This window comes from Erinaceus europaeus, chromosome 4, assembly GCF_950295315.1.
Source record: "Erinaceus europaeus chromosome 4, mEriEur2.1, whole genome shotgun sequence".
Lineage (NCBI taxonomy): Eukaryota > Metazoa > Chordata > Mammalia > Eulipotyphla > Erinaceidae > Erinaceus > Erinaceus europaeus.
Window position 1 is genome coordinate 71035539 of NC_080165.1, and position 24361 is coordinate 71059899.

General features: G+C 40.8%; 1 protein-coding gene across 1 annotated transcript in view; it reads right to left on the reverse strand.

The window, feature by feature from the left end:
- Positions 1-24361, reverse strand: part of CLIC5 (chloride intracellular channel 5) — a 145394-nt gene that overhangs the window by 59538 nt on the left and 61495 nt on the right. The window contains exon 2 of the mRNA XM_007530787.3: positions 2266-2375. Coding sequence (XP_007530849.1) covers positions 2266-2375 — 110 coding nt within the window. The remainder of the gene's footprint in view (positions 1-2265; positions 2376-24361) is intronic.

Sequence of the window (24361 nt, forward strand, 5' to 3'; positions counted from 1 at the left end):
AAGTGTTTCCTTATCTGTAAAAGTGGGACTGGGAGACCTCCCTGGTCTACCTCAAAGGGCGTGGGGAGGACCAAATGAGATAACAGATATGTAAGAGCCAGGTAAATATTTAAGGAATGCTGGGCAACTCCTTCTCCCACTCTGATCTCCAGGGAATATACAAGTCTTCTGCTACAGATGGTAATCCACAGTCCTTCACTCTCCCAATTAGGAAACTATTCTTTCAACCTATAAGAAGTATCCTGTTCTCTTTAGTTATCATGGGCAATAGTCACAGTGCGGATGTGTGTCATCTATCTGATTGGTATAATTTGGGGGGCTGGATGAGTTAGCTGCTATGGTGAGAATGTTATAAAGAAATAGAAAAAAAAAAAGAAATCAAAAACATCCAAGTCCATCATGGAAGGACTGCAGGTCCCATTTCAAATACAAAACAGATATCATCACTGATGAGCTTTGAAAAGCATGGCCTATGGACCAATGAGACTGGATTTTTAGTAGGGCTTCTAGAGTGTCACTGAGGGCAAGTCACTGAAATGAGTTAAGCTTGACATTAAGAAATACATGACCCCCCCCACTCACATATGGTATTATTATACAACATGTGATTATTATTTTTATGGAATAACACTAACCAACTATAAAGCCTTGAGCTGTAGACACCATGACTTGGATAAAGGTGTAAGACAATGGAAACAGTAGGTTTGGGGTGACTTTAGAGAGAGGGTGGAATGACTAAATGTGCCTTGGAGTTATGCGTGGGAGTGAAGAGGAAAGACTCACAGGGGGGAGGGACTGAATTTCCCTTTGTGTTTGAAGCATACTCTGCTCAGACAGGTAGTTGGAGAGGGCCTCTGTGAGATGGAAGGAGAACAGTGTTGTACAAGCAGAGAGGACAGAAATTTCAGAAGGCAGCCCATTAGCATATTGATTTTTTAGTGATAGTAGAAAATACAAGTGGAGCTATTTTCAGAATATATTCCTGCTCTACTGTGCTGTGAAGTAACTAAGGTGGTATTGCATTTTGTTTATCATAATTTTAGGGAGGGAAAGTGATTACTCAACTAGTAAAAAGCAAAAAATTTATAAGACCTGAAGAGAAACTAGAGTATTGATTACTCAACTAGTAAAGAAACAAAAGATAAAAAGAAAAGAAAAGAAAATCCAAGTGGAAATACTGAGAAGAAAACAGTGTCCTGGCTATAAAATAATTTGTATAAAGATAAATAGGAAGAAGGTGATAAGCTTACCAAGGAAGAAGATAGAGACATAATAAATACTCGGGGAGGGAATAAACCTCCACTTATCCACATTTAAAGGACAGGTAGAATCCAGGAGAGAATGCAAGGTTACCGAGTGACAATAACACCTGATGTTTTTAGCAGCCATTAAAGCTGCACTTTAAAAATAGAATGCTAGGACCTGGAAAATAACACAGGGGGTCCACTTTGGAAGCAGTGAAGCAGGTCTGCAGGTGTCTTTCCTTCTCTCTCTCTCTCACTCTATTTCCCCTTTTTCTCTAAATTTCTCTCTGTCCTATCTAATAAAAAAGAAGTGTGGGGGATGGCTTCTGGGAGCAATGGTTTTGTGGTGCCATCAGCAAACCCCAGCAATAACCCTGGTGGCAATAAAAGAATGAGAGAGAGAGAGAGAGAGAGAGAGAGAAAGAGAGAGAGAGGGGAAGCACAGTGGCTTATGTAACAGACTTTCATGCCTGAGACACTGGAGGTCCCAGGTTTAATCCCCAGTACCACCATAAGCCAGAGCTGAGCAGTGCTCTGGTAAAGAAAATAATAATTAATGAAAATAATAATAACCAATAAAAACAGAATACCAGTAGATACTCTGGTCTAGAAACTAGACCTCTTACACTAAGGAATTCTAAATATGGAAACAGATCAGGGTAATTGGTCTGGATCCCAGTTCATGAGAAACTCAGCTCTCACACCTGAAATTCAGCATATGTTCCCAGATAGGAACTGGTACTGCATTTTTAGCTGCCCATACTCCTCGCTGTACTAGACCACTTTGACCTGCATATCACTATTCATTACATCCTTCTCCCTTGCTTATTGAACCTTACTGCTATGAGCAGTGGAGTACTCAGTTCAAAGAGACAGAGATGCTCACTTTATCAGCCTCCCTTATAATTAGGGTGGGTTCTCAGTAAGAGGTGAACTAGAGGTTACTGACAGCCTTGTGAAGCCTTTCACTCTCGGAAGAGTCTCAGTTAAGGACCCACCTCCCTGCTACAACATCCTCTACCTTTTAAGATCCACAGTGGTGACGTTGAACACGACTCCTTTCAGCCAGAGGATCATAAAGAGACGCTGAGAGAAGGGACAGTTGCCAATGCTTTCTCCATCGATTCCAGCCTAGAATTAAAAGAGACAGAGTCCTAAACTGACAGGTGCAGATTAGCTTTAATGCATACAGTTTTGTACCACTCAAATACCAGTTTGGGTAGAACTGACTAAATCTATGCCCCAGTCTAACTTCAAAGGGCCATTGTTCTGTATTTTTCATCGTCTTCCTAATGCCAGTGCCGGGCTAGTGCCTAATATGGTGCAAGGGTTCAGTACTTTACATTGAATCAAATTTGAGTTTCTCACATAGCAGTCTTATAGAGACATAACTTTTTTTAATTCATAGATCCCAAGCAACATAGGGTACAGAGATACCTTTATATAGAGATGCCATTGTATAGCCTAACACAAATACTACTGGTTTGGAAGTTTTACATTCCCAAGTAGCAATGAGGCCCATGGTTGAATAATTCTAATGACTATTTCTGTATATATCTCAAAAAAGTTCACTCTCAGGATTGTTTAACAATAGGAAATTATTTTCCTTTAACTCTTCTTATCCAAACTGTATCCTTCTGTACTTTACCTTCTTCTACCCTTTGGTCCTTGCTCTGTAGTATATGATGAGTATAAAAGTTTCAGACATTGACCCCATCTTCCTGCTAGATTAAGTTGTAGACTCAGGATTTTAATTATCCCTTCACTTAGTTATGCCTAATAGTTGATCTTCAGTGTTAAGAAGTCATTCACTTTTAAATTGTTCTTTGACTCAACAAATGCATATTGATGATCAGTTGTATGCAGAGCACTGGAGAAAATTGCATAGGAGTTGCAAAAGCTCATTTTCTCAAGGAAAATGTTTATGGGGTGGGCTGGAAGAGAAAGACACACATATAGCAGTAACAGATAACACTAGCAAGGGCTCTCAAATTCTAGCTCCTTACATTTTTTTCACCAGTAGCCTCCTTAAAAGGCTTTCTAAAAATAAATTTAGTTATGATTTGTTAATTTGATAACACAGAGTGAAATTGAGAGAGAAAGGAAGATAAAGAGTAAGATAAAAAAAAGAGACACCAGCAGCTCTACTTGACCATTCCTGAAGTTTTCCCTCTACAGGTGGGGACGAGGTGTTGGAACCCTGATCCTTAACCATAGTAACAATGGACATTCAGCCGAGTCCATGTCACCACCTGGCAGCCAGGGTGAGTATTTTGTTGTTGTTTTGTTTTTATTATATGAAATTCAACTCTTCTTTTACTTGTTTTTTCTATTATTTGAGTCTTTGTTATTTTTTTTTTTTTACATAAATCTGGGTCACCAGAAAAGTCATAACATACTTTTCTATGCAAAAATATGTCCTTACTTTTTCAACAACTCAACAGCATGGTGGCTTGTTCATATATCCTTTCTTTCTTTCTTTTTTCTTTCTCTCTTTCTTTCTTTCTTTCTTTCCTTCTTTCTTTCTTTCTTCCTTTTGTTGGTGAGTTAGTAGCAACTTACAAGCTTATAAGATTATAGGGTATAGTTGCTGACAACACCCACCACCAAAGTCCTGTGTCCCCAACCTTTCAAAGATAACCACCATAGTTCTCACAAAGTCTTGGAGATAGTTCCTTTATTTCTGATGGAGTTGCAGAGACTTGGTGTTTTGTTTTTTTTTAAGAATCAATTTTCATGAGAGTTGGGCCGTAGTGCAGTGGGTTAAGCACAGGTGGCTCAAAGCACAAGGGCAGGCATAATTGTCCCGGTTCGAGCCCCTGGCTCCCTACCTGAGTCTCTTCACAGGCGGTTAAGCAGGTCTGCAAGTGTCTATCTTTCTCTCCCCCTCTCTGTCTTCCCCTTCTCTCTCCGTTTCTCTCTGTCCTATCCAACAACGATGACAACAATAAAACAACAAGGTCAACAAAAGGAAATAAATAAATATATATTTTAAAAGAATTAATTTTCACACACACCCAAAGATAAACAAAAACATTGAGGGACCGATCTCTGCCTAATTTATTACCACCCAGTGATTTATTGGTCCTTGATATGGTAATAAGAAAGGGGGGTAATCACCCACTGGTTGTACATATTGGTTCACACTGGAAGCTATGGTCCCATAGATGTGGATGTGCCACTGACAAGGAATGAAAGCTTCCAAACTAACCAACAAAGCTGCAAATCATTCAGCCAACATTATGGAGTAAAGTTGTTTTTTTTTTTTTTTAAGAGTTGGGAGGGGAAAATTCATTCCTGAAGCTCAGCACATTATTTCCCCACTTGAAATTTCCCCACTTGAGGCTTGTTTTGCTGTGGTTTCGGATGAGGGAGCACTGATGCCTCCTTTCATACGGAAGGGGGAGCCTAATTGTGTGCTGATTTCTACCTTGCAAATCACTGCCAGCAGAGACTCCAGTTTATAATGGAAAACTGGCGCCTTTGGTGGTGTTGGTTGTAGGTAATTGCTATGAAATTACAGTTATTTTACCTCTCTCTTAACTTCACCAAGAACCCCCATCTCTATTCAGTTCTCACTTTTCCTTGGTGCTGAAAACAGACCCGCCCAAGTGGCTGAGACACCATGGGCTCCATTATGTAAAAATCTGAAAGGTGGGAGGGCATGATGTGAGCGCCACATCTACCTGCAGAGCTAGAGTTACTGATAAAGCCACATTCAGAGCACTACTATGAATTTAATAATAACTTTGTGCTCACTTGAGTTATGATGTCACTTCCCTTGAGACACTTCTAGGTGCCTGATTTTCTAGTCCTGGAATACATCCTGAGGAAAGAACTTTCCTCTAAGGCTGGTTATAATGTAACTGACATGAGAAGAGTTAAAAAAGCAAAAGTACAAACTAAGTCCATATCGATATGCTATCATCTCTTGTACCTCTGGCGGTGAGGAGAGAAATAGGAAAGGAACTAGGTGAACAGTTGAATTCTTATTAGCTGGATATAAAAATCATAAAATGTCTATGTTGTCAGGTATTGTTTTAGGTGCTTTGCATATATTAGTAACTTCTTTCCTCCTGTGTGAAAATAAGGCAAAGACAGACAAAAATAAATAAATAAATAAATAAATAAAGCTAGCTGAAAGGTTGGTTACAGATTGAACCCAGTTGATCTAACTCCTGAGCCAGTGCTTAAAAAACAAACAAACAAACAAAAAAACTAACAACTTTCATGTCCAGAGTCCAACATGAGTCCCCAAATAAATAATAAATCCATCCAAGGTCACAGAGCTGGGAGGTAATGTGTTCTCAGTTCATATGCACACAGCTATGCCAGAGGAGTAGAAGGCAATGGATTTCACAGCTCCCCAGAATCTTAAATTACGATCCTAAATCTGTTCAATCCGAATTGCCAAAAGCCCAAAGGAAATAACACCGGCAGATTCTGTCCTGTATCTTTCCTATCTTTGTGCCTCTCAGCTTCTTTTCTTTTTTACTGGGGTAAGAACACTTCACATGAGAGCTACCCTCTTTAAGTTCTGAACTGTATGTACAGTACCTTATTGTTCTTGACTACTGGAATGATGCTGCACATCAGCTCTCGAGAATGCATTCATCCTGATTAACTGAAACCTTATCCTGCTGACTAGTAGTTTCTCATTCCACCTCCCAACCCCCCACCCCTGCACCTTCGCCCTTGGCAACCATCATTACTCTTTTTTTGGTTCTGTGACTGATTATTTTTATTGCATCTTAAAGAGCTGGCAAGATAACTCACCTGGGAGGCTGCCTGCTATGCCATGGGCTCAAGCCAGGTTCAAGATCTGTCTCCACCACATTGGAAGTGACCTTGGCACAGTGGTATCTTTCCCTCTCTTTTTATGTCTCTCTTCCTTCCTTTATTTATTTATTTTTATATCTTTTGTTTCTGGGGTTATCACTGGGGCTAGATGCCAGCACTACGACTCTATTGCTCCTCGCATCCATTTTTCCCATTTTATTGGATAGGACAGAGAGAAACTGAGAAGGAAGAGGAAATAAACAGGGAGAGAAACAGAGGCTCCCGCAGCCCTGCTTCACCACTGTGAAACTTTCCCCCTGAAGGTAGGAAGCTGGGGGGGGGGGGGTGCTCAAACCCGGATCTTTGCGCAGGTCCTTGTGCTTCTTACTGTGTGCGCTTATCTTATCTGGGTGTACCACTGCCAGGTCCCCTCTGTATATATAACTGAAAAAGTCAGCTTACAACAGTGAAGCCTCAGCAATGACCAAAATACTTAGTTCACATATGTAAAATCACGCCGTATTTGTCCTTCTGTTTACTATTGAAGGACCTTATTTATCAGAATGTCCTAGAGGTTCATTCATGCTACTTCATAATTAAGAACTTCTTAGGGGGTCAGGTAGTAGCGCAGCGGGTTAAGTGCACGTGGTGCAAATGATCCAGGTTCGAGCCCCCAGCTCCCCACCTGCAGGGGAATCGCTTCACAGGCTGTGAAGAGGTCTGCAGGTGTGTCTATCTTTCTCTCCCCCTCTCTGTCTACCCCTCCTCTCTCCATTTCTCTCTGTGCTATCCAACAATGAACGACATCAACAACAACAATAATGACCACAACAAGACTAAAACAACAAGGGCAACAATAGGGGAAAACAAAATGGCTTCCAGGAGCAGTGAATTCATGGTGCAGGCACTGAGCCCCAGAAAAAACCTGGAGGCAAAAAAAAATTTTTTTTAATTACTCTCTTTTATTTGATAGGGCAGAGCGAAACTGAGAAGGGAAGGAAAGAGAGAGAGAGAGAGAGAGAGAGAGAGAGAGGTGGAGAGAGAGAGAGAGAGAGAGAGAGACTGAGACTTTTTCAGGACAGTTTCACCACTCCTAGAGCTTTCTTCCTGCAAGTGAGGACCGGGGGCATGAACCCATGCCCTTGGGCATGGTAACATGTGCACTCAACCAGGTATGCCACCACCCTACTCCCTGGAATTTCCATCTTTTTAAAGACTGCATAGTATCCCATTGTAGGTTATATATGCCACAGCTTGTTTCTTTGTTGCTGGTGCTTAGCTGCTCTGAGTTGACTTTTCCTAGAAAGAAACAGAGACAGAGCAACAGAGAGAAAGAGAGTGAAAAATATTACACTGAAGGTCCCTTCATTGTCGTGGGATCTAGCTCAAAGCTATATCAAAGCACATGATAAAGCAGGCCCAGTATTCAGGTTAGCTATCTTACTGGTCCATAATATTTTACTGATATTTTTTTAATATCTTAATTCTCATGATATATATCCCAGCTATTGTGAATAGTGTTACAACAAACATAAGAATACTAATATGTCTTTGAGATTCTGGTTTCAATTATTTTGTAATTATTGAAATTGGAAGAGTGAGACAGATGATTCACATGCTAGGTTTTTTTTTTTTTGTCTGTTTTAGTTTTAATTTTTTGAGAAACTTCTATATTATTTTCTATATAGGCTATACCAATGTGTATACCCATCACTATTACAGAGTTTTAATTTCTCCACTTCCTCACTAGTTTTTGTTATTCTTCTGTTTATATACAGCTCTTCTAACAAGTGTGAAGTGATATCCTATTATGGTTTTGGTTTGCGCTTTCCTGATTATCAGTGACATTGAGATTGTTTAATAATCTTGTTGGTCATTTGCATGTATTCAAGTCCTCAACCTTTTTAAAAATCAGGTTATTCATTGTTAATAATTTGAGTTGTTTGTTTCAACTCTTCTCTATAACTGCATGGTTTTCTGGCCTTTTTTTTTTTTTTAATTTCTGGACAAAGAAAGTTAAGCTTGCAGCAAACACTGAAAACATGAACCAATAAGATCCAAGGGAGGGGAGTCCGGCAGTAGCACAGCGGATTAAGCGCACGTGGCACAAAGCACAAGGATGGCCTAAAGATGCTGGTTCAAGCCCCCGACTCCCCACCTGCAGGGGAGTCGCCTCACAGGCGGTGAAGCAGGTCTGCAGGTGTCTCCCCGTCTCTGTTTTACACTCCTCTCTCCATTTCTCTCTGTCCTATCCAACAACAATGACATCAATAATAATAAAAAACAAGGGAATAAATAAATAATTTTTTTTTTAATCCAAGGGAGGTTCAACAAGGTCCTACATCCTCAAAAGTGTGAGGGGAAATTGCACTAAATTTTGGCCTAAAAGACTCCAAGCAATGGGGGCTGGGGCCAGGTATAAAAGTGTTCTCTAAGAGACAGGCTGGGAGTATATAAATGGAGCTGTCAATGCCCATGTTCTGCGGGGAAGCAATTACAGAAGCCAGACGTCCCACCTTGTGCACCCCATAATGACCTTGCACCCATACTCTCAAAGGGATAAAGAATGGGAAAGCTATCAAGGGAAAGGCTAGGATATGGAGTTCTGGTAGTGGGAATTGTATGGAGTTTTGCCCCTCTTATCCTATAGACTTGTCAATATTTCTATTTGATAAATAAATTTGTATTTATTAAATATTTTAATATTTATTTATTTCCCTCCCTTTTGTTGCTCTTGTTGCTTTTTCACTGTTGATGTAGTTATTATTGTTGTTATTGATGTCATCATTGTTGTTAGGACAGAGAGAAACGGAGAGAGGAGGGGAAAACAGAGAGGGGGAGAGACAGATAGAAACCTACAGACCTGCTTCACTGCCTGTGAAGCGACTCCCCTGCAGGTGGGGCGCCGGGGGTTTGAACCAAGATCCTTACGCCAGTCCTTGCGCTTCGTGCCATGTGTGCTTAACCTGCTGCACTACCCCCCCAACTCCATATATATATATATATTTTTTTTTTTTTAAGTGCTCTCTAGTAGTTAACTAACACCTCCTCTCATACCCATGCCCACCAGGAATGTGTCTGAACAGTCATACATTGAAGTGAAAGTGCTACAGTCCCTTGTTATGGCATATCTTGGAATTTTGATGTTGACACACTCTGAAGCACTAATTCCCTGTGTGACCTTAATTAAGTTAGTCACCTCCCTTCTTGCCTCAGTTATTGCATCTTTAACTTTCTGTAACTTTATGAATTCAAGTGATGGATAGAGATTTATTTAGGGCAGTAGTTCTCAAATATTTGATCTCTGATTCTTTTTTTTTTAATTTTTTAAAAATATTTTATTTATTCCCTTTTGTTGCCCTTGTTGTTTTATTGTTATAGTCATTATTGTTGTTGTCGTTGTTGGATAGGACAGAGAGAAACGGAGAGAGGAGGGGAAGACAAAGAGGAGGAGAGAAAGATAGACACCTGCAGACCTGCTTCACCGCCTGTGAAGCGACTCCCTTGCAGGTGGGGAGCCGGGGTTCAAACCCGGATCCTTATGCCGGTCCTTGTGCTTTGTGCCACCTGCGCTTAACCCGCTGTGCTACAGCCCGACTCCAGTTGATCGCTGATTCTTTACATGCCTTGAAAGACATTGAGGATCCCAAAGATCTATCATGTGGGTCATAGCTATGAATATTTTCTGAATTACAAATAAAACAGAAATAAGTCTGCTGATGGGAGTAGTAAAATTGTGCAGGTGTAGAGCTCCAACAAAACTCATCACAAAAAAGTTAGAAGGGGCACAGCAGTGGTGCAGCTAGCTGAACACACATATTACCATGCACAAGGACCCAAGGTTAAGCCCATATTTCCCACCTGCAGAGGGAATGCTTCACAAGTAGTGAATCAGGCCTGCAGGCACTCTCTCATCCTTTCTATCTTCCCCACTCCTCTCAATTTCTTTCTATCCTTTCTATCCAATAAAAAATATAAATAAAAAAATAAGGAAAAAAATGGCCATCAGGAATGGTAGATTTGTAGGGCCTGACACTGAGTCCCATCTATAACCCTGGTGATAATTTTTAAAACTTCTAAATGTTTATTGAGTTAGGCACCAGGGACACAGATCAGCAGTGGAGCATCTGCCTCACACACATGAGGTTCTGGGTTCGATTCCTGTTCCACATAGGATCACAAGGGTAACTCCATCAATGATGTAGTGGTACTTTGTGCCCCACCCTCCACACCCCCTGTCTCTCTTGCTTTCTCTCTTTGTATGTCTCTCTATTATTCTAAAAATATAAGACAGTTGGGGTGATGAGCAAATGCATGAGACTCTGGATTTGATATAGATACCACATAAAATGGTTTTACTGATTTTAATAATATAATAATAGTCAACAGGTTACATATTAACCTAGATTACACATTTTAATGTAAATGAAAGTTTTAGAAAAAATTTACTGAGAAATGGCATTGCTTTTTATTTTTCACAGAATTTTTTAAATATTTATTTATTCCCTTTTGTTGCCCTTGTTTTATTATTGTAGTTATTATTGTTGTTGTTATTGATGTCGTTGTTGTTGAATAGGACAGAGAGAAATTAGAGAGAGGAGGGGAAGACAGAGAAGGGGAGAGAAAGATAGACACCTGCAGACCTGCTTCACCTCTTGTGAAGCGACTCCTCTGCAGGTGGGGAGCCAGGGGCTCGAACTGAGATCCTTCCGCCAGTCCTTGCACTTTGCGCCATGTGCACTTAACTCCCTGCACTACTGCCCAACCTTTCACAGAATTTTTATCTTTTTTTTTTTTGCCACCAGGGTTATCACTGGGCACTATAGATCCACTCTCTCTGAGATCATTTTTCTGGTTTTTTTTTTCTTTTATTTAGTAGGATAGAGAGAAATTGAGTGGCAAAATGAAGAAAGAAAGACAGATAGATATCTGTAGACTTGCTTCACCACTCATGAAGCTTCCCCTTTGAGGAGGGGGGACTCGAATCAAGGTCTTTGCACATAGTAGTATTTTCTCAAACAGGTACACCACTGCCCTTTCTCTCCCCAGCACACACAGACATTTTTTCTTTTATGTCTGATTCAACAGAATTTCACTTCTGCATTCAATATTTTGTTTTCTGGGTCAAGTATACAAAGAAAATATGGCCTTATTCGATATACAGCTGGAAAAGGGAGGAGTAATTCAATACCCTTTCAGATAATTGTGAGCATTTTTCCTTAATACCGTACCGAAACTCAACAAGTTTCTTACTAAAGGCTTGTTGATAAGTGGAAACTGAAATCCCATCAGTGAAGTTCTTGGGTTTCAGTAAAATCCATTCATCTGTCTTTAGGTTTTAACAGATCTTTTAGCCATAAAGGATTTTTCAACATTACAAATTTGTCATTTGGAAAATAGTGTCTCATTGAGCTATGTCGATTTTCCCAAAGAAGATAGGTTTAATTATATAATCTGAATATTGTTTCATTCAGTGTTATCACCACCAAGCTCATCAGAAAAGTTTAGAAGAAGCTGTCACGCTCATGGTGGCAGAGTCATATTTTCCTAAATTCTAGTGTTCCCTTGCAAACTTTTCTTTTGGCATTGGCAATAAATGCTGTCAGTTGTTATCCTTGAAATGACAACTTCATTTCACATTTTATTGATTTTCCAAGAAATGTCTGGCAAATACCAAGTATGGAAAACCAGAGGCTGTCTGCCAGTTGTTCTTTCAAATAAAAACCATGCCCTGCTAGAAAAGCAACTGGCATCATAGATATGGGTTGGATATATATATATATATATATATATGTATATCTTTAAGTTCATGTATTTCAGTATCCCACATATGAGTGAAAGAATCCTATAGCTTTCCTTCACTTCCTTACTTACTTCACTACGAATAATCACAGCAGGTTCTATTCATTTTTGCTCCGAAGGACACAATATGATATTTTTTAACTGCTAAGTAGTATTCCACTGAGTATATGTCCCATGATGATTTCCTCCACTCCTCTTCTTCCTCCCTTCTCTAGAGTCAAATGACTGATTTTTATCCCACTGTTAAAGGCTTCCCCCGACCCAAAACTCTTAAGTATTTCTCATTAAGTTGTCCTCCCCTGTCCCCCTGGATATTGTAAACTTTTAATCAGAAACACTGAAAGGCACACACCAGGGAAGCACATGGGCCATTTGAACAAAGATGAATAACCCCACATGGCAGTTGATGCTTGTTTTTATTTACTTCTAAGCCCCACCTTCACATCCTTTATGAGTCACACCTATTACAATTTCCAGGTGTTCTTCCTTTTCACTCTTCCCTTTCAGGTAAGAGAAAACAGGACCTGATTTCCTCAGGTGTTCTTCAAATTCTCGTCCTTCTCAGTGATGGGAAAAAACTAAGGTTCCTGGTCACAAATTTTCCAGGTCCTAGTGGATATGGAGTTCAGGCGTCTCTGGTCATCTTCCCCTAAAATTTTTTCCACTAGGAGAATTGTCAGAAATTCTTTTGGGGATACAGAAGGAAAGGGTTTTGGCTTTTTTAATTGATTCTCCACTAGACATGGACATTGGCTAGTCAATCTGTACCCCCAAGTTGGAAAGTATTTTCTTTATGATAATATTTTGAGGTATTAACTTTTTCTCACTAGTATAAGGCAGATAAAATTCATCATGATAACTGTGTTTTTAATATCAGTGGTACATTCTTCTAATAGTTTGGCTGGTAGGCCTTCTTTTAGCAGGGATGTGACTTGGTGACTTGTAGTTCATTTAAGGACAGGAAGTTCTAAAGCACATCATCTATCTATAGATCCATTTATATGTCTGCCTACTTACAGTATCTACCTGCCTGCCTACTTGTCTATCTACCTATGTGTTCCTATATATTTTAAGGAATTGTCTCACATGATTGTGGAGACTTGGTAGCCTCAAAACCTGATGGAGTAGATCACCTGTTTGGAGATTTGTGGTAGAGCTGCAGTTTTAGTTCAAGGGTAGTCTGTTGATGGAATTTCCTCTTCCTTAGAGATTGTCATTCTTTGACTATGGTCTTGCTTAACTAATGGGATGAGATTCCCATCCCCTACACACACATACACATTATGAGAACAATCTGATTCGTTCAAAGTTCAATTGTTTAAAGTTTATTTTCATGAAAAAAAAAGAAAGAAAAAGAAAGAGAAATCCCACAGAAATACTGAAAATCGCATTTGCCAAATATCTGGGCACCAGAAATAAATCAAGTTGGCAAACAAAACTGTTTTGCATTAAGTGAATTTAAAAGTATAATCTGAGAGAGGTATCTACCATCAACACTTTAGCTTCAGTTGATAGTTTTATAAATCACTGAATATAATTATACAGATGTCCCCTCCCATAGGAATCTGTGGGCTCCATAATCAGGAGGCTCCTCAATTTATGTAGAAGGTGGAGTCCAATGATACCTTTAATCCTGAGTGATCAACTTGGTCTGAATGTGACTTTTGGTTCAAGGCCACCTACAATGTTATGTGCTGTATAATATTGCTGTGCTTGAGTGTTCTTGAAAGTGCCCTTCAATCTACCTTGAGTTTGATGCCAGTCTTCACTGAGTCTGTGTTCATACCCGCATTCTCTAACACTCTGTGAAAGAGCTGCCCTTTCCAACCCAGTACCAGTGACCCCTCTTTCTACTCCCACATTAGTCTTTTTCTTTTCTTCTTCTTCTATTTTTTCATGTCTAAACTATTTGAATTAGTGAATGGGCCTCTTTTAAAACTCTGGCCAGTCCTGCTTCTCCTTAACACTCTCTTCTAAAATGCTCTTTTCCATTCATTTTCTGGATTTAAACAGTTCCTTCTTTCTCTCTCTATTTCTTTCCTTCTTTACATCCCTTCCTTTCTTCCTCCTATTTGACTTTTCTCTTAAAGCTAATTTTTTTCATTATTCTTTTTATTAAACTCAACCCTCTGTTGTCTGCCTCATCACCTGGTGCCTCTTGGGTGACTGGGGTTCACCTCATAGACATGTAGTCTGTGTAGTCACATGAGACTGTGCTCAGAAGGCTCCTCACATCACTTAATGTTCTGCTGTTGATGTTGTTTTTTAAAAAATTATTTTTGTTTATTTATTATTGGATAGAGAGAGAGAAATTGAGAAGGGAGGAGAGATACAGAGGGGAAGAGACATACAGACACCCACAGCCTTACATCACCACTGGTGAAGCTTTTCCTCTGCAGGTGGAGACCAGGGGCTTGAACCTGAATTCGTGCACACTGTATTACATGTGCTTAACCACCGCCTGGCCCCCTGCCGCTGATGTCTTAAAATCACTTTTCAGCAGAGGGTTCCCCATTTTCAGTTTTCATTGAGATCCACAATAGGAAGCTAGTCTTGTATATGGAGCTCTTGCTCCAATGCTACCATCTCCTCTTGCTCAACTCTGTCCTCTCTGCCAGCTGCTCTCTTCCTTTCATGTCTCATAGCCTTTGGTGAACTCCTCTCTTTCTAAGAACATGATTATCCTACCCAAGTTAGCAGTAACTCTGACTTTTCAACCTATAGACAAATTACATAACCCCTACTCCCAGCGTAAAACAAACAAAGACAATAATTAAAATTAAAATCAGGAAAGGGACAGTGAAAGGAAAACGGGATGCTGTGGAGTTTACTTGGTTCAAGTCTTTCGCTAGTTTTATCTCATATCTCATTCCTGTATTATACATTATTTAGAATTTGTCTCATTCCAACTGAATATTTTACTAGTTGTTAGATGTTTGACATTCTATTATTTTTAAAAGCCAGACAATGGTTTTATTACTTTTTAAGTATCAATTAATCTGTCCTCCCAATAATCTAGTAAATTTTCAATTAGTATGAGCAACACTTACTGATTTATTTTGGTAAAATTTTCATTTTATGAAACTCTAGGAATCCACTAGATCCTCACAAAAAACAATAATAATAATAATTTTATTGCCCCAGTCATGCTTTGGAAGATAAAATGGTTCTTTTTTTTTTTTTTTTTTTTTTGCCTCCAGGTTATCGCTAGGGCTCAGTGCCTGCACTACGAATCCACTGCTCCTGGAGGCCATTTTCTCCCATTTTTGTTGCCCTTGTTGCTATTGCTAATGTTGTTGGATAGGACAGAGAGAAATGGAGAGAGGAGGGGGAGACAGACAGGGGGAGAGAAAGATACACACTTGCAGACTTGCTTCACTGCTTGTGAAGCGACTCCCCTGCAGGTGAGGAGCCGGGGGCTTGAACCATGATCCTTAAGCCAGTCTGTGCTTTGCGCCATGTGCGCTTAATCCTCTGTGCTACCGCCCAATTCCCAAAATGGCTCTTATATCATATCAGAAACCCATACCAATTGTTGGGAGATTATAAAGTCCAACTTCTCTACCTCTGTATCTGTCTCTTTTTTCTGTAATATTCTTCAGGTGTAATATTTATCAATGAAATTCTATTGCACTAGAGGCAGGCATTTGTCCTAGGCTTTAAAAGAAAAAAAAAAAACCTGTGGTATAGTATAAAGGTGTGGGACAGAATCAAGCAGAACTGGGTTTAAATTCCAGCCTTGATATCTACCAACTATATATGGCAGATTTTATTTTCAGGAAGTGGCTAAAGCACTCTTTCTAGTCCCATATTCTCTTCAGAGGTAGAATTCCTGCTTCTCTTCTTTCTGAAACTAGATGGATTTTTTAAAAATATCATCTATTTATTTGTTGGATAGAGACAGAAAGAAATTGAGAGGGGGAGAGAAGATAGAGATACCTGAAACCCTGTTTCACCACTTGTGAAGCTTTTCCCCTGCAGGTAGGGACCAGGGGCTTGAACCCTGATCCTTATGCACTATAATGGGAGCACTTAACCAGGGGCACCACCACCTGGTCCCCTAGATGGATCTCTGTGGCTACTTTGATGAGTGAAGGAATGTCATAATGTATCACTTCTGAGACAAAGTCATTAAAAGTAATACAGATCTTGCCTGGCACACTTTTTCCCATTCTCCCTCTCTCCTTCTCTCCCTTAACTGTCTCCTTTCTTGTCCTTGGAACCCAATCACCAAAGTGGAAAAGTCTAGAGAAAATGAAGAAGCACTGTGTAGTATTCTCTCTGACAATCCCAGTTATGCTCTCAGCAGACATGTGGTGAGAACAACTCGACTTGTGAATGAATGTGACTCAGATGACTCCAACACCCAGTCTTTGAGCTTCTCCAAATAACATTAACTGAATTAAAATGAGTCTTTCCCACCAAATCCTGGCCAATCTGAATATTTACAATTAAAAAATGTCATTATTCAAAGCTACTATATTTTTAAAGAGTTTGTTACCTTGCAGATAATTCATACACTTAACTTCAGTTTCCCAGTCTGTAAACTGAGTAGAGCATGATTGTTATGTAACTCAATGGCATTATGTATAAAATATACAATGTTTACTTTGACAGCTGTTGTCATTATGGCCACAGCAAACAAACATTTAAGAGAGCTAATTAAACATTCTCATTTATAAAGTGTTATGCCCTAGTAAAGAGTCAGTAGACCTCTCTTTGATGGTCCAAAAATCTAATAATACCTCAATGTTTAGGGTTTTGTGATATATATATATTAAAGAAAGAAAACACAAGAAAAATCATGGCTACTAGCTTCTGCACTGGAGAACAGTATTTCTGAACTAAGACTATGATCACAAAGAATGACTAGAAAAGCATTTTTTTATTTGCTTAGCTGTTGCTGCAACTGTGAGCACATATTTGTATGTTCTCCATAGAGTTTCTGTGCTGAGCGATATTCTCCAACCAAATGTTGCTCTCATGACATTTAGGAGTCAAGGATGATGAGAAGGGCTTGAGCTATGGAAAGTTAGATGGATGAAGCTGAAGGATAAGCTTTGTGACAGTCTTCTGGTGGTTTTCAGTTGGTGCCCAATGGAAGCCTTTGTGTTTTCTCAGTATCTGGGAGCCATTGTCACAAATATTTATAAGATTGTCAAGATGTTTATTAGGTCTGGTCGTGGCTCTCAATGCTTGGAACAGGAAAGCTGAGAGCTGGAATTTCTTCCATCTCAGAAATGTACCAAAGCACAGGAAACCAAAAGAAAGATACAGATCTACAGCCTCAGCTAAACAGAACTCCTTCCCGCATGGGCTTAATTTGAAGAAGATGTCTTCTCACTTAAGCCTCCCCTGGAGAGCACCAATCCTAATGGAGGAAACATGTCTTCCACTTAATTAGGCCACTGTCAAAAGTTTTGCTTTCCTGTCTTGACATATTTTTCTATTTGTTATTCAATATTCTACAGAAATTAGTTCCAGCTTTTGATCATGAATCTATTTCTCCTATGTTCATGAAATGAGCCTGCAATCCCTATAATCTTCATAACAAGAAATGGTGCCTTGACACTGAGCCCTGCTCTTCCCACAGAGTTTTTTATTTGGGATATTGTGATAGTGGAGATTCCTCAGTTATTAACTCATGGCATCCTCTGTTTTGTTTGTCTGGATGTTGAATTTTCAGTAGAACATCCTAATGTCACAAACTAGTCTAGAAAGACTCTATAAAGAATTCACAAAATCTGTCATCTATCTCTCAGTTGGTTCCAGTAAGTTCTCATCTACCCCAACCTCTCAAACTTGACAGATTAAAAGCTTAAGGCACTAAAATAAAATCTTAGTCATAAGATACATTAAAATAGGTTCATTTAAATACAAGTCCTTCTGCTTTTTTCTGCAAAATTAGTATTTCATAATATGTTGACAAAATATTTTTATAGAAATTGAAACTTCTATTCTGCTACTCATTAAAATACCATGCTCCCACTCTTAGATATTCTGATTTAATTAATTTGGATTAGAGTTCAAATGGGCATTTCTTCCCTCATTATTCTCAAGATTATCATAATGTTCAAATAGACCTGGCTACTACTGATCTTGATGTGGTCATAACTAGAATATACAAGAGAATCACAAAGGAACTCTTTTAAGAAAGAAAATTCACCGGAGACCCCTAAGCCCATGTAATCAGATCTCTGGCATTTTCCCTGATTTTGTTGTTTTTGTTCTATGTAAGCCTATGTCACCAAAACATTATTCAGATTATTGTTCCCCTTCCATTCCCCACTTCACCCTGTTGGTCTTTGGTTGTTGCACAAACCCTAAAAGAAATGTAGCTGTCGGGCAGTGAAGAGCACATTTCTGGATAAAACTATCTGAAGTACTAAGGTCAACATACAAATGAACAATGAGTTCCAAGGTCTTCACTCAGCTAACTGATGTCCCCACAACTACACCTCAGTACAGAGCACTTAAGCTCTGAAGGTAAGTCCTCCCTGAGAGTGGCAGAAAACATTACAGCCTGGTCAAAAAAACTCTAGCCCTCAGCCGAGCTCTCATATAGTCATACATGTTCAACCAAGTTTACTTGATCTAGGCCAGTGCGAGGGCTTCATACATAAGCAACACCATGAGCAGACTTTCTTAGGTCAGTTTTTTTTCTCTCTCTCTCTATTTATCTCTCTCTCTCTCTCTTTCTCTCTTTTTCTCTTTCTATTTGAGGACATGGAGAAACAGATAGATATAGGAGACAGACAACAGCATTGTTCCACCATCTATGGAGCTTCCCATGTACCAACCATGATGCTCCCATGTGGTGCTAGGACTCTCAAGTGCAAGGCACCATGCAAGGCAGGGTATGTACTCTACCAGTTGAGAAATCTCCCCACTTGCAGGACATTATAAATGTTCAGATTAAAGTTTCCTGGCTACATGAAACATTAGGAGGCTTTAATTCCACCCTGAACCACATGTAGTCATGGAAGCCTTGGGCAAGGTGCACCCACAGTGGGATCAGCATCTTCATTAGAGTCTGTGTGATACCAGGAACTAGGAGTTCAATAGGAAGTTGGCCCACACAAAGGCAGCAAAAATAGAGAGATGATGTCTATAAATTAAGTGCAACAATGATAGAGTATGAATGGAGTGGAAACATAAAGAATTCCATCTGAGGGTACAGGGAAAACTTTGGGGCAACAGTGATCTTTGATGTAAGTCATTAAAAGTAAGAATATTTATTCATGAAAATAATTAGTCAAGGACATCATAGAGAAGCACAAGTCTGGGGACTTGATTATGCATTGTTGGATATGGAAGGAACCAGAAGTATGTTTTCTTGTCTTTTGTATTGTATCAGAGAAAACTACATGGGAATTCTCCAGTTCCCTGTCTTCTTTCATGTTGACAATGGCAGTCCAATCACAGGCAAAGTCATAGTGCAGTCAAAAGTCAAAAGTCTACCTTCTGGAAGCCCTTTGTTCTCTGAATCTGTTAATTCTAGCCCTCACTGATCTACAACATTCTCAACCAGCATGGCATCTCCCACACATTCCATTTCTCAAAGTCAACTTTAAAAGCATGAACACTTAAGTGGTAATTTTTAATTAATGATTTAATGATGATCAATAAGATTGTGAGATAAAAGGGGTACAATTCCATACAATTTCTACCACCAGAGTTCCATACACCCTCCCCTCCATTGGAAGGTTCCTTATTTTTTTTATCCTTCTGGGAATATGGACCAAAGATCTTTATGGGGTGAAGAAGGTGGGAGGTCTGGCTTCTGTAATTGCTTCTCCACTGGACATGGGTGTTAATAGGTTTATTTATACCTCCAACCTGTTTCTGTCTTTCCCAAGTTGGGTAGGGCTCTGGGGAGGTGGGGTTCTAGGACACACTGGTGAGGTCATCTGCCCAGGGAAGTCATTTATGGTGGTGCACTTCCTAACACAGTTACAGAATGTAGATATAAACCAGGGCACATGTGTATATGTATCCATAAGTTAGAGGAAAATATATACCACAAAGTAAAAGTGTGCAATGGTCTACAGTGACTCAGTAAGTGCTTCAAGCAAGCAAAAAGACCTAAAAAAACATAAAAAGACACCATAAAGTACTCAATCAAACAGTTTCTTGCTGGGAAATTGTGATGATGCAGTCACATCTGCCATGTTGTCCCCTCAGGCTACTGCTAGTTCCTGCAAGAGTTAGGACATTCTCGGAGTGCCTGTTCAGCCATGTTGTGCCCTCATGGCATTGTCTATATCCCCACGATATTTGGAGTACTTTGGTTAATCCTCCCCCCTCCCATTCTCATCAGAGTTATTATCCTATCCTGGAGTGCTATGGTTACTCCTCCCCCTTCCATTCGCGCGAAAGCTACTCCTATAAAAGCCCTTCTTCCGCAGCACATCGCTCTCTTGCCAGTGCTTCACTCTGGTGTTCAGACACAGGAAAGGTTACTGCATGAGGCGGCCATTTTCGCTACCTCCACGTGGCCCAACCTGCCTCTCTAGCACCCAACTCTGAGGTGCCAGTGCAAATAAAGATTTGTGTTTCCTCTTCACTCTGGACCCTCTCTCTCTCTTCTCCATGGCCCGTGCACAACAACATCTGGCGCCCAACGTGTCCCACACTCACGCCCGGCCTGAGGTCCAGAAAAGCCGCCCAGACACAGGTAAGTGGCAGCCGCCTGACTCTGTGGCCCTGCGTTTCCCCTCACCATGGGATTTTTTCCGTTTTATGAGGAGGTGTCCCAGACATTATTTACTTCTCTCCCGGGACAGGTTCTCGCTCTCAGAGACACTATAATTTTCACTACACCATGGGTTCTCATAGCTATAATTGCCACTTACAAGATATGTACAACATGGCCTGCCATGAGGATAAGCGACCTTGAGGCTGAGATACAAGAGTTAAAGCACATGTGCTTAAGACTTAGACTCCCTAAGTGATCAGCGGCTAGACCCAAAAATTCCATTCCCACAGACACGTACACTCCTCCTCTGACCCTGCCCCCTGCCGCCCCGGGTTCAGCTTCTCCTGAGGCTTCCAATTCTCTGGCCCCACCCCCTGCCGCTTCCTCTGAGGCTTCCAACCCCGCCCCCTGCTGATACATCATCATTAAGAGACCTTGTGGCTGAGATACGAGAGTTAAAGGATATTTTTTCAGCATTTAAGGACTTTAAACCATGTGCAGTCCACCCCAAGAGCTCCATCCCTGTAGATAAGTGTTCAGTTTCCCCTGCCACTACAGCACCTTCCACTTCCGTAGATCTCTCCCCAGTGTCATCGAACCAAATCCACACCTTCCCGGTAAATGTGGCCCCAACTAGACAAAATCCTCAGGTGTGGCATCCATACTCCTCCAAAGGGCTCAGGGAACTCAGACAAGTCGTGAAAGAGGACGAAATTCACGCTCCATGGACCAAGTCCATTGTAAGGAGTTTTTACCAGCAACTTAACACCCCCCAGGACTGGAAAGACCTGGCTTGTGCTGCACTCCCCTCTACCTACAATGGAAGGCATGCTTCCATGATGAATGCTTTAGATAATCGCAGGAAAATAGTAATAAACAGGTAGAATGGAATTTTGATGCTTTGTTTGGAGCAGGAGCATTTGAATCTGGAACTCAGCAGGCAGAAGCTAAGTTTCCAACTAGTTATTTTGAACAGGTACGCATCTGCGCAACACAAGCATGGGAAAGGGTGACCCCAACCAATGTAGATTCCTCAGTCCCTATTAACTCTCTTCGCCAAAACACTGATGAAACCTTAGCAAATTTCGTCTCAAGGGTGAGGCAAACCTTAGAGAGAAAGGTTTATAATCCTGAAATCCTCTCTTTCTTCCTGCGTTCTATTTCTGGGATGGCATGATACCATAATTCCGTCAGGCATGCTTTAGTCTTAAACACCTACACCCAGATAATTGGAACTTACATCAGGCAATTATGGGGCACCCGCTATGACACAGGTTTATGCAGTTACCCCACATAATCAAAACAGGGCCTGCTTTCATTGCGGTCGCCAAGGACATTGGCGTAACTAATGTCCTGATAAGCTGCGACCACGCCTCCAGTCAGGGCAACCCTGCCTCCAGTTATAGCTACCAGGCCTCCAGTCAGGGCAACCCCGCCTCCAGTCAGGGCAACCCCGCTTTCAGTTAGGGAGCCAGAAGCCACATACGGTGTGTCCCAGATGCCATAAAGGGTTTCACTGGAAGAGAGATTGTTGGTCCAAATTTCATAAAGATGGCACGCCCCTGAATGGTACAAATTTGGGGCCTGAGATTTTGTGGACCACCCCTGTTTTAGAACGCGGTCACCCTACTATGACAATAAAGATTGACAATATTCCTTTTAAATTTTTGATTGACACGGGGGCAGAAAAGACGATTTTAAGGCAAGCAGAGGTTCCTCAAAATTGGGAACTCCTCCTGGGACCTCATATACATGGCATTGGAGGGGTGACCCAATCCTTTATCACACAAGATTCGCTCATGTGGGAAGACCCGGAAGGTTCTACTGGACACTTCTCCCCATTGGTAGCTTATATTTGCACCAACCTATTGGGCAGGGATCTTCTAGAATGTCTTGATGTTAGGATATCCACAGATGCCTCTGCAGAGCATAACACCCGCTTCCGTGAGACCAGATATAATCAGCACCCCCAATACTAAATGCCACTGTTCGTAGCCAAACACCCCACTTAAGCTGGCTTTCTAATGAGCCTGTCTGGGTGGAACAGTAGCCTTTACCTAGGGATAAACTAGAAATTATAAAAGAGCTCATCCGAGAGTAGATGTCCTTGGGACACATTCGTCATTCTCAAAGCCCATGGAATACTCCTGTCTTTGTGATTAAAAAGTGCTCGGGAAAATGGTGCCTCCTTCAAGATCTCCGTGTGGTTAATAAAACCATGCAGGTCTGGGGCTCCCCCCAAAGGGGTTTGCCTCTTGCTTCTGCAATTCCCACTGGGTATTCCAATCATAGCTATTGATATACAAGATTGTTTTTTCTCTGTTCCCTTGCATCCGCAAGATTGTAAACATTTTGCCTTCTCTGTTCCTTCTATTAATAATGCCAGCTCTGCCGATAGGTTTGAATGGGTGGTGCTGCCTCAGGGCATGGCCAATAGTCCTACAATTTGTCAAGAGGCTGTTAAATCTGCCCTTTTTCCATATATCCATAAAGGCCTTAATGTTTTTCATAACATGGATGACATATTAATAAGGGGAAAATCAGATACAGATCTCTATCCCTTACATGATTTTCTCATTCCTGCATTAAAGAAAAGCGGCCTTACTGTGGCTCCTGAGAAGATACAGCTAATTCCTCCAATATCTTTTTTAGGTTCAGAGATTTCTTTAACTCAAATTCGTCCCTTAAAACCTAATGTCACCTTTCCTTCTAACCTTACTCTTGCTTCTTTACAAAGTTTTCTACAAAATTTAAATTGGCTTAGGCAGTATCTCTATCTGCCTACAAGCTGCCTCCAACCACTGTTTGACCTGTTGAAAGGAAATAAACAGCCCTACTCAAAATGTAAGTTAACTCCCGAGGCCTCCTCGGCACTGGAAAGGGTTAACCAGGCCCTCCAGGACATGCACCTTGTTCGATTCTCCCCCTCCTCTCCGGTAAACCTTCTAATCTTCAACTCCACCCCCACAGTAGTAGGGGCATTGTGGCAAGACCATGGGGTTCTTGAGTAGCTTCACACACCAGTAGGAGGAGCTCCAAGACTCCTCACTGAGATAGATGCGTTAGCATTCATGTTTCGCCAAGGAAGAAATAGGTCTGTGCAGGTCTTAGGGAAAGAACCGGATTTAATTATTCTGCCCTTTTCTCTCACAGATACAGAGTGGCTCATACGTCATCATTCCCGCTTTGCCATAAGCTTCATGGAGTTTCCAGGACAAATAGATAACCATTTTCCTTCTAAGAAATTGATAGCTTCTTTACCTCTTTTGCCTCTACTAGCACCTAAACTTTTCTCTTGAGATCCCATTCCTTCTGCTCCTACAGTCTTCACTGATGGTAGAAAAAAGGGAGCTGCTGCCCTCATATATTACCCGGACAAACAACCCCCTAAACCTCTATTTACTGAGCTTCCTGAGAATTCCCCTCAGTACAAAGAACTTTATGCTGTTTTCCTTGCATTAAAAGCTGTACCAGAATGCTTCAACCTTTTTTCTGACAGTGTGTATACTTTTAACTTACTTCCATGGCTTGCTCGTTCTTATGTGAAAATTGATGACAACCCACTTCCCCTCTCTTGATTCAAATCGCCTCTATGCTGTCTTCTCGAACCCAACCACTATATATTCAGCACCTTCGTTCCCACAGCCCTCTTCCTGGTGCCCTGTCTGAAGGGAATGCTGCAGCTGACAGCCTTGCCTCCACAGGAGCTCTCCTAGTCTCTGTCTCTGATCCTGCTGATTTCCATTATCTAACCCATGTTAATCTTAAAGGCCTTCGAGCTCGATTTCCTGATGTTCCTTTACCACAGTTAAAACATATCCTAGCTACATGCTCTTCA